General features: G+C 38.3%; 1 protein-coding gene across 1 annotated transcript; it reads right to left on the reverse strand.

Moving 5' to 3' along the window:
- Positions 1-494: 494 nt before the first annotated feature.
- On the reverse strand, positions 495-5137 carry LOC121235079 (hsp70-Hsp90 organizing protein 3-like). Its single transcript, XM_041131306.1, has 7 exons — positions 4011-5137; positions 2234-2522; positions 1555-1640; positions 1202-1425; positions 1030-1096; positions 890-949; positions 495-778 (listed from the first exon to the last, which is right to left on the reverse strand). The coding sequence occupies exons 1-7, from the start codon at positions 4908-4910 to the stop codon at positions 665-667; spliced, it is 1740 nt and encodes a 579-aa protein (XP_040987240.1). The 5' UTR covers positions 4911-5137; the 3' UTR covers positions 495-664.
- Between the last annotated feature and the right edge of the window lie 9152 nt (positions 5138-14289).

Genomic DNA, 14289 nt, shown 5'->3' on the forward strand with positions numbered 1-14289 from the left:
TACATCTTGATCTTTCTTTTATGCTTATTGGAAGACTTCAGCCCTAGTCAATGCAGACTTCAATTCTTCTCCATACTCTTCTCGATCTATGATCTCGTCCATCTTCTATAATTCCCAACCCGTGACAGTTACATATCGCAAGGGAGTGTTAACATGTCAATGGTACCGTTGTTTCTTTCTTTTTCTTTTCTTTTTTTTTATTTCTTCTTTTTTGGTTCCTTTTTTGTCATTCACACGCTCCGACTACGAAACTGACGGGGGACCGAAAGCATGTCAAGATTTCTCGTTGGTTTTCTCCCTCAAGCTACGTACTTCCACCGAGGGACTGCTCTCACTGATATTTCAAAACATGGGGGTAGTGAACGGGCATCCTCGTTGTGTTATTGAACCAAGAATATATTCACATGCACTGCCGGCCGTTAAGAATGTGCCTTGATACAACATGCCTATCTATAGCTCGAATGTGCATCTGGAGAGAGAGAGAGCGAGAGAGGTGGCCAAAAACACAAGAAATACCTTCATTGATCAACTTGAAAGTGAGAAAAATCTCAAAAGTTTTTCCAAGTAGTTTTAAATTTTTTTTATAATGAAATAATTCACTCAATTCACACAAGTACATTTTGAGTGACGCAAAAGCTTTTTCTTGTGAAATATTTCCTCAGTTTCATCTCATCTGAACAATTCCAGCACTAATCAGCTTCTGTATCTTGCTCATCACCATTGGGTTCTTTGTGTGTTCCTGAGCAGACTTGGGATTTTCCTGGAAATCTATCAACACCTGCATTTATCACCCAAATTATTCAATCAATATTGCAGAGAAATCAGCAAAGAATACAAATTCATTCTTAAGGCAAATAAAAAAAGACAAAAAAAACAAAAGTCCGCATACCTGTCTCATAACGGGGTCTTGGAGGATGTTCTGAATTTCAGGGTCCTGCATTGCCTTAGCCTACAAGATGGAGACTTTATTAGGACCACATTCAACAAGTTTCACGAATCAATGTTAACAAGAGCTTGAAAATGTCGTACCCGTCTCTCCTCCAATTCCTCAGTGCTCAAATCCCCACGACTGGCCTTATTAATTTGTTCTACGCATCTGCACCAGATTTTCGAATGGCAATTAATCAAAGCTTTTTTAATTCATGCATGCGTGAACGGGGACAGTCCAATTAAGAACCAAAGATGTGCTCATATTCCATACCTCCTCACACCATCAAGCAATTCAGGGTTGCTAGGATCATGTTTCAGCCCCTCCTGATAGGTTTCTAAAGCTTTGTCGTATTCTTTCATGAAGAACTGGACGGCACCTTTTCTAGTATATCCCTTGGAAAAGGTTGGATCAAGCTCAATACACTTCTCGGCATCTTTCAATCCCTCAGGCAAAGCCCCAAGTTTTGTGTAGCATGCAGCTCTATTACTATATGCCTGCAAGGCAGCAAGTGTTTCAAGGGATCCACAGCATTAGCTCTAAAAAAATTTGAAATAAACTATGGACATCCATGGCATAGCAGGGAATCCAAGGACCACTAGTAACTTAGTCTAAGTGCCTCTTACCTTTGGATCTTTGGGATTCCTTCTCAGGGATTCGGTGTAATGCTTCACAGCCTCCGGATACTTTTGCTGCTTGAAATACTCATTGCCTACAATGTCAATGGTACCATCAATAAGCAGTCAACCACAAGATATTTGTGAAGGATGCACTGAACATATTCCAGTGATCGCAGAAAGACAGCCCCAAAACCTTCAATCGAATAACAGCTGAATGCAAAAATCACATGGGCCCCATGTAATAGAGGTACGAATAGAATTTCAAAAATTATGAATGCTCTGCCCGTTCAAAGCAAGCCCATGGTTGCAACTAAAGTCAAATGAATATAGAAAGGCATAAAGTAAATAGAATTGAAATGGGTTCACAAGTCTACATTATATGACAAAACTATTTGTGGGAATGAAAATAAGGCTGGTTTGGTTCCCCATACCAAACTATCTCATATCATCTCATCTCATATAATCATTATAATTTTCTCAAATTTCCACATAAAATATAATAAACAATTCAACCTTTTCAAATCTCAAAACAAAATTAATATTAACAAATTATATTCCAACAATATTTTATTTAACTTTCAACTTTTATCTAATCCCATCTGTGTAACCAAACGAAGCCTCAAGAGAAGGAAACCACAGCATCAAGCAAATACAACATCATGTTAAGTATAATAGAAAGGAATACCTTTCTCACGCTCCTCATCAGCAACTTTGGGATCGAAGTACTCTTGTTGCTCCAGTTCCTTCTTTGCTTTTTCAGCATCATTTAGTTTCTTCAATGTGTCTGGGTTGCGATGCTCTGTAAGAGCTTTCTGGAAAGTCTCAATAGCGGGTTCATAGTCCTTTGAGCATTTAGCCATTTTCATCAGGGCAGTTCCCTTCCTTGTTAAAGCTTTTGCTATCATCTTAAAGTCTGATCTAAGCTCTCTTCCCCTTTCAATTGCCTTCTCACAATCTTTAATACATTCGCCATACTGAAGCAGCATTAACAGCAAGGATTAGACTGTAATTAGTTTTTTTATTGGTAAACAAAATCTTATTGAAAATAATAAGAGACAAAATCCAAATACACGGGCCATATACAAGAGCACAACCTATGTTAGACTAGATCATTTTTTTTTTATCGGTAATGCTAGACTAAATAAAATTAGATAAATACAAATAGCAGAAAGCTTAATATAACCCAGCATAATAGCTCATATGCTTGCTGCACGTATGCGTCAAACTATAACAGAAGAAGGGGAGTTGTCGGTACAAGTTTTAGACTCAACCTGTTCATCAAACATAAACAACAATAGTGGTTGCAAAAGCTAGGGCCATTGATGATGATACACAGTGCAGAAATAAAAAATACGTAATATTTAAAGATTAACGTTTCAAGATGGCTCGAGTTAGATCAGAATCAGCATATTTATTTAGTCAAAAGTGAATTAATATCCGGTACAACAATCCTCAGTTAATCAACACCTAAGATCAAAGAGCATAAGCTACTTGGAAATCATATAATGATTAATGACCCCCATCATCTACATGACATAAACCGCAACTCATTATACCATACAACCCAATATGTTAGCAATTAAATACCATAATTTCTACCAGTTTTGTCTCCTCAACCTTCTTCATTCTCAAGCCTTAGTAACACAGATGCTGCATTGAGACGGATTAATAAAATCTAAACAGAGCACATATAACAAACCCAACTCTCAAGTCGAGAATACATGATATTGGTTGAGAGAGTGTGTGACCATGGTGGACCCATCCACTTAATCGACGTAGAAGCTTCAGATTTGGCATGTTAAGAAAAGAATTTGTCACAACGCTTTATGACAAGCAAAAGAACCCCGCAGCTATCCACTGAGTCATGCTCTTATAAAACGTACTTAGCACTAATCACGACTATATTCCTTAACGATACCTGTGGTAGTTAATTAAAAAAAAAAACCATCCAAACATAAAGAAAACGGAAAGCAAAGAAGAAACATAGTAGAAAAGGTATGTCATACGAAACCTAAAACGTAAAATAGTAGTGTTTTGTAAGTCCTATTAAAATGCATTTGAATATAAATAAATTGAGATGTGTTTGAATGTATGAAATAGGTTAGATTGAGACGGGTTTAAACTTTTTATGGGACGATCAAAGAATAGTGATCTCATTGATGATTTGAGATGAGTTGACGATCTTAGCCTAATCTGCTAATGGCTTCGTTTCAAAGTAAACATCCTCGAACCATGCAAGCACTCAGTCGAGGTATAACAATCAATCAGAATTTCAGTTGAAATAAAATCTAAGCAATCCAAGCAATAACTTTTCTTTTATAAATCAAAATTGTAAAATTTATAGGTCTCTCTCTTGTACGTCACAGCAGACAGTATTTTATTGGTGTGTCTCTTGTATACTAACGTTGCGCTTTGAGCTTACCAATAAAAATCTTTCTACTTATCAGAAAAAATTTATATACCTGTCCCATTTCCAGATAAGTGGCAGCCCGGTTCATAATATAGGAAATATCCTCGTCGTCCAACTCCATCGCCTTCGTATAATGCGCAATTGCCGTATCAAAATCCTTCTTCTTGTAGGCAGCATTACCCAATTCCTTTTCCTTCTGCGCCCGCGCCTTCCTCTCCTTTGCCTCCTTTTCCTCCTCCGTCAGATCCATCGGCTCCGTTTCCGGCTTTGGCTCCTTCTCCGGCTCGGCCTCCGCGGGTCTCTTTCTCTCAGGCGGCTGCGGCGATGGAGAAGACTCCGGCATCTCCATGTCATCCGAAGTAGGTGTCCGTAATTTTATGTTAAGCAAAACCCCAAGCGCTTCCATAACCCTCTGGTCCTTGAGATAGAGGTTGAGATTACTAGGGTTTTTCTGAATATCCTGCATCATCTTCACGAAATCGGGCTGTTGAAGATAGGCCCTGGTGCTTGGATCGGCCGTGAGCTTGGCCCACATCTCGGGGCCAGAGAACGCGTCTCCGAAGGGGTTGCTCAGCGGCGGCGGCGGCGCCCGGGACCTGGAAGCGGCGGACTGGGCGTCAGCTAAGCCGGACTTGAGGGCCTCGTTGTTGGGGTCGTAATCGAGGCCCTTCTTGTAAGCAGAGACGGCATCGTCGTGGTGACCCAAGCCGAGGTAAGCCGCGCCGAGCCGGCTGTAGCCCTTGGACCAGTCGGGCTTGAGCTCCACGGTTTTCTTTGCGTCGGTCAAGGCATCGGAGTACTGGTGCATAGAGGCATAGGCGGCAGATCGGTTCGAGTAGAGAACATGATTGGTTGGGGCAAGCGAGATGGCTTCCGAGAAGTGATGCACGGCGCCTGAGAAATCACCGGCAGAGAAGGCGGCGTTACCCTTCGCTTTGGCTTCATCGGCCATGGTTAGGAATCAGAAAAGAATACAAAATCGCAAAGAGGGGGAGTAGGGGTTAAGCGGAATAGAGGTGCGAACAGATTACCGGAGGTTGTAGAAGAAACTGGAGAGTTGTTGTAACAAGGGCGAGCTTTGCTTATAAAACCAAAAAGAAAGAAGCTACGAGAGAGTTCCGGTGTAAAGGGTTCTGGAAGGTTCCGTTCGTGCAAAAGACTCACTACAGCGTTTGATAACGGAACGATTAGCGTCTTCATTAATGGACTGACTGATTAATATGAAATTATGAATATTTATTTACGTGCATTTAGATAGTAAATTAGGATAAAAATTAAAAATTAAAAATTAAATAAAATATTATTATAATTTATTTTTTTAATATTATTATTATTTTAAAAATTAAAAAATAAATTATTTATTATATTTTATATAAGAATTTAAAAAAATTATAATAATGAGATGATATGATTTTGACTATCTAAACAAGACTTAATTTTTATTATTCTTCTTTGACATATTTTAATATATTTAATCAATAAACTTATATTGCATAAAATTTTTATGATTAAAAATAATAAATTCAAAATAAATTATATTTACTTGTTTCTAGGTTTATGTTTCTTAATTTAGTTATAGACAGTGATTATCAAGTACGTTTTTTCATGACATAATTGTATAATTTGTACAACTCATGCTTATAAATATTTCTTTTAAAAGTAATTTATGCCTAAAAATATAAAATTTGTTAAGTAGGCTAGATCAAATATTTTAATTAGTTAAATATTTTAGCCATAAAGAGATCGTATAAAAGTAAATCAATGAACTAACGTGACTTGATGTACTATGTTAGATTGTAAACTCACTTTTATTATAAAGTAAATCTAATATGAAAAATTCTTCTCATCAACCACTATTCATCATCCTACACCCTACACCCCACACTCTATAAAAAAACATCATCATACATATGGAAAACATCCTCACACCCTATGAAAAGTCATAGGTGTGGGGCGTGTGAGTGAATAGTAGTTGATACATAGTAAATCTCATCTAATATATCATTTAAATTCATATTAGTTTGTGAGTTTATTTTTATGAGACTAGTAGTTGGATTTCTCTTTAAATTAAAGATATATAATGGAAACTTAATTTTGATGGAGTTGTTTTCCATTATTTGTATAAATCTGGTATGGGAGTTGTTGACGACATGTTTCGCACATCGATACTAGGCTTCATAACCTGCAATGTGAGAAAGATGGGGCTTGGGGTTGAAGGATAACTTTAGATGCCTTAGCCAGTATTCCTATTTGTTAGATAGAATTTCAACCAATAAGAAAATGTGCAAGTCCTTTATTCGAACTTGATGATCGACTTTTATACCTCTCATTGAGGTAACCTTCTATATCACATGTCAAGACCCTTGCCTGTCGTACAATACACCACAATATTATCTTTAATGTAGCGTGGCCTCCCCGAGCCATACCTCGTTGGAGGTGAGTGGTCCGGCCACCTTCCGTGCAGTCTGTCAAGGACAGGAGCTCTCACTGTTTCTGTTTGTGTCTCGTACCTGATCCTTAAATGCGGCATGGTTCTATCACGATGTGCATTTGCAGGGTGATGTTAAGGCAGGTGATGTCCTTCATTTCCACATTGTCCAGTTTCTCATGCTGGCTCTGGGCCTTCTTCTTCCGTGTGCAATTAGCGGGCCGATTATCCTGCCTCTCAATGGGCTTCCAAGACAGTCTCAACCTAGAAGGGATGTAGATTCCTTTCTTTACCGAATGAGAAGGGTGACATGATTATGACTATATGTAGAAAAGAAGAAGAATTTCTAAAATGGAAGATATTGAGGCTCTTGCTACGTTACGAGGGTTACAGATGATCATACATATGAGAGTTTCAGACCTAATTATTGAAGATGATTCTTGACTTATCGTGGAAGTTATCCGTTCTAATCAGGAGCAATTTTCTTACTATAGCTCGTTGATAAAAGAGATTAAATCATTGTTATTTTATTTCAAGACGATTGAAGTTTTTCATGCTGGTAGACAAGAAAATGAAGTTAGTATCTCTTAGTACACCACATTAAATTTGTGGATGACACTCGTTGCAACAATCTCCTAATTTTTTTTTTTCTATCTATAAAAGTTGTTGAATTTCTTGTCCTTAATTCTATTTGTTTGTAATGTTGAATTATGATGATTATTTATTTGTTCTTTCTATGGATAAATCTATGTTTTATCTAAAAGATATAAACATATTTGACAGGAGACCAATCCATCAGATTGGCAATCCTAACTAAGCAACTCAATGATTTTGTAGTTCAGTTCTTCTATACACAGTCGTCCCATGTAGACGTCGTGCAGTCGGTTGATGTGGCGTCATGCCGTGTCAGCTGATATTAAAAAAAAAAACGAATACAAAAATAGAAAGAAAAGTAGATTGAAACTCATTTCTCTAGTTTCTCGCTTCTGAGGGTGCAAGACCAAAATCTTTTGGAAAAAATCTACATTCAGTTCCCATGGGCTTATTTCTTTGGATGAATGGTTGTAATGTCATTCCAGATTTGCATATCTAGATTTTTCTTTAGATAAGTGCATATAATCTTTTGAGACCCAGATGAACTCTCAGAAGGAGACTTCTAAATATTTGTTTGGATAAGTGCATGAGACCCAGATTTTTCTTTGGATAAGTGTATTATCCATATTTGCATTTTTTTTCCTCACTCTGATGGGGACTTCTTAATATTTGTTACTTTCCTTTCCAACTCTATGTCTTTAATTGGGCTACTATGAAAGTTCATTTAGTCTGGGCTACCATGAAAGTTCATTTAGTCTGGCAACTCCATTGCAATGAAGTTCCAGTGCAAATGCATAACATCAAACCTGAAGAGCTCAATTGCATGGCTAGTGAAGAGCTCAAATCAATTCAATTCAAGCTCACATTTACAGCGACCCCATCACGAAAGGCAGCAAAATAAAGAAACGAAAACATAACCGCCCGCAATTTAGAAAACTACTTTTCTGTTCGAAATAAACATCACGAAAGTTAAAAACCCGACTTTTCTCATTTTCTTTCGTCAGTTTTCCCCCAGCAACCAAATAGAGGTTATGAAACACTGAAAATTTACAGATATTTAGGAAAAATAAGAATAAAAGAAAAGCAAGTAAGATGAAGTAAAACTGAAAGGCAGACCTCGTTGGAGTAGAAGAAACGGCACGGACAATCCGATAAGAGTGTTTGGAAAGCTCATTAGTCGAGGATAGATCGTGAAGAGGAAGAGAAATCCTGGAACCAAAGAAAGAGATATTCGGAAGGTTAAGAAGGAAGTGGAATTGGTTGTGAGAAGGATCACTTCCGCGCAAATCGGAAGAAGAGGAAGCAATAGAGAGTCGCAAAGGTGGGCAAAGAGAATCCATGAAAGAAGGGAGGCTGGCGAAGGGAAGGAGGCTTCGAGGGTGGCTTCAAGGGAGGGAGACGCTGCTTCGAGTGATCTTCGGCTTCAAGGGAGGGAGGAATGGAAAGTGGAAATGCGGGAGATGGAAACTGAGAGAGGGAGGGAGAGAGGGATAAAACGGTGCGTTTGGATTTAATTTTACTTCGTCAACCTGCACTTACATGAGGCGAGTGAATGTAGAGTTTTTCTTGTTTTGTATATTAGTAGTCTTTGTATAGAGTCGCTTTATTCTCAGGGCCCAAACCTTGACCAGCATGCCCTCGGGCTCTGATGGGTTGAGACTTTGAATCTTCCTTCTGGGTCCAAACCATTGCTTTAGTTACACTATTCGTTCCACTGGGTTTTGGGCCCTACTACTCCTGACAAAATTTGAGCTCAGACCTCTTGATCTGAGTTACATGAGGAATAATTATTGGAAAACTCTATATGCAATCGGTTCGTGCAGGCGTAGGACAATCGTTTGACGTGGATGTTTAATGAAATGGCTCATTTCATTTAATTTGGGATGCTGAAATTGAATGAAACACAGGGCGAGAAGGAAAATTAGAATATTGAAAGGAGATAAATTAGAACACCAAAACACATCATTTCTCTTTATTGCAGAATGCACAGTTTCAAATTAGGGATCATTTCTTCATCATATTGAGAAGGTTCTCACCTTCAGAAGGGGTTCTCTTCATCCAACTAGCACCTGGTTGTTCCGTCAGTACGTACTCCTTCCCGTCACCACCTGCTCCTTTCTTTGTTTTTGGCTTTGTTTTGTTCTTAGAGCATGGAACCTCTTCCAGGTCTGCCATATGTTATGGAGCATTAGTTTTAGTTGCTTTTAGATCTCTCATAATCAAATCTCTCATAAAAAATCTCTTAAAAAATCACGGAATGTAATTTTAGTTGTTTTAGTTGTTCGAGATGCTTGATTTTCTAGTTGTTAGATTCATGAACTTCATGGTGTTATAGGGTTGCTGGAATTATGGGCTTTTTGGTAGATTTTTGGGTTACACGAACTATGTAATTACTCTGTTCTTCGGTTCCAATTGCTATATGGTATGCACATTTTTCATGCCTACAAGCCCTGTAATGACTCTTTTTTTTGTTTCCTCTTTTATCACTTGCCTTGTAATAATTGGAGAGAGATTCTCTTGTAATTTGATTTGTCATATATATTGAGATATAGCCTTATAATCCTCATAAAAAAATAATAATCCTCAGCAATATTCTGATTATCTCCTAGCTCTAGAAATGGCTTTGGAAGATTTTTCAATTAAAAGAACAGGACTACAGAAAATCATGATTAAAAATATAACTACTCTCTGGAATTGGGGGTTGGAGCAAATGGTGCCTGATCTTTGACATGAGTAGGAACTGAATATTTCTATATTTCTTGTGCGTGTTAGTCATGACTGTTGGCAGCGGAGGATGAGACGACTAATCATGCTACGATCATTGACATGGAGCTAGCCTTGCAGCCTGCCTTCCAGTGGCTCGAGTGATGCATCTATAAGATCCCCAAAGAGCTCTGCATGTTAAATCGGCCCTCTTCATCATGTCAAGAAATTATGTTCTAAGTGAAACGAATATTGGGTTGGTTTTGTACAAAAAACTTTTAGGAACCATGTGGTTGGTTTATGTATAAATTATGTTATGTAATTTTATTGTATGCTGTGGATATATGAATCAACTGTAAATTATGGCTGCTTTTACAATAGGCAGAACTACAAAATCTAGTACTTATAACATCACTAATTTACTTTCTCGGAACCATGTGGTTGGTTTATGCAATTGTTATGTTATGTAAGCAAAGCTTGTATGCTGTGGATATATCAATCAACTCTTTGTATTTAGTAAGTTGCTCATGACATGTCATTACTGAATTGGTGGGTGTAAAACTAGAAAATCCCTATTTGGTTTCCCTGGACGTTGTGAATAACCTTTGGTTTCCCTAGACATTGTCAATAAGCCATTATGAGCCATTATGGGTAAAAAGTATTTGGTTGCAATGAACAAGAACATAAACATAAATTAATCAAATAACTTCAGAGTGAAAAACTAAACTGGAATAATCGTCAAGTCGAACACATCACCTGGGTGCTCCATGGAACTAAGCTAGGCACTAGAGGTGGTAAGCAGGAACTAGGCTGTTGTTGAATTTCCCTCAAAGCTGAAGTGGTGAGCATCATCGGAGGCCTATGTCCAACGTGGTCTGGGTAGTTTTGCTCAAGTTACCACAACAAGCAACATTAAAAAATAATAATAACCACAACGAATCATTCATAAATCACAATATTCGAAATTACCACTAGGTTGTGGCTTGGAACTTGGGCATCTGGACAAGACACAAAAGGCGGTAACCACGCGTGTGGCAGTGGTGTTAGGGACCCCGATCATGTCCCTAACACTAAGGACCACAAGCTCGTCTTGGTGTGAATGGTGACCGAGTAACTTTGTCAACTTGCTTGGCCTTCCACGAAGGATGGTGTTTGGGTAATGGAATGATGAAGATGATGATGATCTTGTGTAGGTTAAGTGTTTAGGGAAGGCAAATCAATGTGGATGACTAGAGGCTTGTTCTTGAATGAGGTGCTAAGATAATGGAATAGGAGTGTTCTAAGAGATGATTATGAGTGTTTGATGCAATGGGGATGGCTTGGGGGTTGCCCTTGATGTTTGGGCCACTTGGATGGAGATTAGGGTTGGTATGGTGAAGTGTAGCTAGGGTTTTATGAGGTGGCTAGGGTGGATTTCGAGATTTAGAAGAGTTGAGTTAGGGTTGGATTTTAGGATGATGCTAGGGTGTGGGAATGAGATGGAAGAGTGAGGCTAGGGTTTGGTGGCTAAGGTGGACGGATTGTGATTGGTTTAAGATTGGATATGGAAAGTTTGTAAGATAGAGGGAATCTTTGAGTGAAAAGGAGAATTTGAATTTGAATTAAGATGACAAGTCAATAGTTGACTTAGAGAGATTATAGGAAGAGTGATTTAAGGAATTGAAGAGGATTTGCAATTCCTTAAATTAGGGGATTTAAATTTGAATTTGAATTTGAATTTGAAGAACTCAAGACTCCTAAAAGGAAATAATTACCTTATGGAATCTTGAGGTGGACGGCTAGGGCTTATGTGGATGATGGGCTAATTATAGTAAATGACAAAGATGGGAAGATGGGAGGCAAGATGGGTTCGGCTAGGTCAATGGGTAAGATGATGTGGGTAAGACTCCTAAAAGGAAATAAATACATTTTAGAGACTTGGAGTTGGCACCTAGGGTTTTAGGGAAGAGATGGGATAGCCGAATATGGTGAGCAGAAGATATATGCTAGGGTTTTATGGAGGTGATGGAGGCAAGGTAATTTATGGAAAGTGGACTAGGGCAAACAATGAAGTGGTCGACTTTTGTAAGTGGTAAGAATCAAATGGATGAATGGAATGGTTTGTGGCCGAACAACACAAGAATGCCTCAAGAGCAACACTAGTAATTCTCAAGAACACAACAAGAATAATGCACATAAACTAATAAGATCAAATGATAGAAAATGAAAAACAAGAGATGGAATGGAAAATACTCATAAGATTAATGGATCCTTAGGGATTCACGAATTGTACCCTAAAGATGAAAAGAACAAGATAGATTGAACCACACCTATTCACAAATTGCAAGGTGTGAATCGTGATCCTCTCTTAGGGGATTCACGTATTGCATCCCAAAGAGCTCAAGTGCTTTAGCACCGAATAGTGATCTCAAGAACAAAATAGTCTACCCACTAGGGAATTTGCCAAAATATGTCATTGCAAAGACTAAGGGTCATAGTTATAAGGATTATAACTTGGAAACTCTCAATAAGTCCCTTAGAAAATAAATAATTAAATAAAAATAAATAATAAAAAATAACATAGTTGGTATGGACCAAGTTGACCCATGACATGCATAAGCCCATGGGTGGGCTAGGCTGGCCCATGGCATGGACCATGGGCATGGCTGTCATAGTTGGCATGGCTATTGGCATGTGGTTGACAGGGCCCTATCATGGTCTGGGCGCTGACATGGCTGGCATGGCCCAGGCAGGGGCCTGGGCACTACTGCATGCTAGGGCTGCTGCTTGGGCTAGCTGGCATGGCCCAGGCAGGGGCGCGCGCGGAACTGCTGCGTGCTGGACATGCGCGCTGTGCTGCTGCGCGCATTGGGTAGGCTAGGCGTGCTGCACGGGCTGGCCTGGTCACCACCCTCACTGGGCATGTCTTGGCAGGCCCCATGGCATGCCCTTGGGGCTGTTGTGGGGCTGTCCAGCCTTGTCATGACATGACTAGTGGCTTGGCCATGGGCCACAAAACATAGGAGGATCCTACTAGGTGGTCCATAGTAACCGTGCATGTAGTTTGTGAAGTTTGAATGAAGTGGTCTTGGCGTGTCCTAACATTTAAAAAGAATTATAAAGTCACACTAAGATTGGTCTACATAGAATACACATTAATTCAACACAGATAATGAATTTGAAACAATATTGCAATACCTGAGTTGATGCATTTGAGACAGGAGGTGTTAGAGGAGATACATGTTCTTTCTATTTCCCCATCTAGATGATCCCAATAAGACTAGTTATGCAAACATTAAAACAGTTAAATGTAGGCTTACTTCAAAGAAGAAAGGAAAAAAAATGGGAGGTATCAATCAAATTATATTACAAATGGAAGGTATTAGTTACCCATTCGATCATGTTGATGTCCCATTACCCATTCAAACTCATAACAGAGCTCAATGTAGGGTGGAAAAAAATGGCTTTTTTTATGTGAATTAATACTTTGGGTATGCCCTTTGGATCAAGTTCAAAACCTAAAATTCGGATAGAACTCCACAACTGGAATTAAAATTGAAGAGAAGTAAGACTACAGGCTTTAAATACCACAAAAGACAAAAGGAACAGTAAAAGCTGAAACTACATAAACAAACCTTTTAATTAGCATTGAAGCCTGTCATCCTCTTTTTTGATTTTTAAGAATATCCATCACATGTTCCAGCTGTCGACCCATCTTTCTTGCAATTTCAATATTTTTCTACTTTTCCATTGATGGAAGAATTAGGATCTAAGCAAGAAAAAGATAATGATGAATAAAAAAAAAAAATGATTTACCAGTTCACATGCATCTCAGAACAATCTATGTTACTGGTCTCTTTTGTTCTGTTCCTGTGCTGTATTTATTGTTTGGGAAGAATTAAAAAGAAGCCCTTCTCAGTAGTAGAAACCGGCTCTAAGTATGACTTTGTTGTTGAACTAGAATTTTAAAGCTTCTCAAAATCCTTGTCTGCTGTGGAAGGATGGATAAGGAAACAATGAAACAAAAATAATCTTCCTTCCTTTGGTAATGGTAATTTCTTCATTAATATGCCAAAATGTTATCTTATGCATATGACCTCAAATAACTGATAAATTAAAAATGGGTAGCCAACTTCCAGAATGAAACTTCATTTAGGTAGAAGAAAGTCAGTTTCTTTTTCATTTTAGAGTTTTCCTTACCAAAAATCAAAACAACCCACTACCATGGAAATCTCATTTGAAGGAAAATAAATAAATAAATAAATAAAGGTTGAAAACCATTACATTTACAGTTTTCCAAAAATCAAAGAATTCCATTACCATGGAAATCTCAAGAAAAAAATGAGAGCATGAATGCCGGCGAAGGGAGATAAACTCACATCTAAAATCTAAAATGAGAAACTCGTTTCTTCCTCAAATAGAAAATCTTCAAATCCTGAAACAAAGGCTTTGGACAAAGGATGTCACGTTCTTTCTCAATGAACTGCGCGTCTTTAGTTTCTTTTCTTCCGTTTCGATTTTTTTTTTTTTTTTAATTTAAATTCTGACGTGGCAACACGCGACTCCTTCACATGACTGTCCATATAGAAGAACTCTTATTACATGCTTCTGAGCTAAAAATGGAGAG

The sequence above is a fragment of the Juglans microcarpa x Juglans regia genome, chromosome 6D (assembly GCF_004785595.1).
Source record: "Juglans microcarpa x Juglans regia isolate MS1-56 chromosome 6D, Jm3101_v1.0, whole genome shotgun sequence".
In the NCBI taxonomy this organism is placed as follows: domain Eukaryota; kingdom Viridiplantae; phylum Streptophyta; class Magnoliopsida; order Fagales; family Juglandaceae; genus Juglans; species Juglans microcarpa x Juglans regia.

Coding starts and splice junctions, on each gene's coding strand:
- LOC121235079 (XM_041131306.1), bottom strand. CDS start 4,910: ATGGCCGATGAAGCCAAAGCGAAGGGTAACGCCGCCTTCTCTGCCGGT. Junction 2,523..4,010: donor CTTATCTGGAAATGGGACAG/GTATATAAATTT, acceptor ATGCTGCTTCAG/TATGGCGAATGTATTAAAGA. Junction 950..1,029: donor AGGAATTGGAGGAGAGACGG/GTACGACATTTT, acceptor TCCATCTTGTAG/GCTAAGGCAATGCAGGACCC.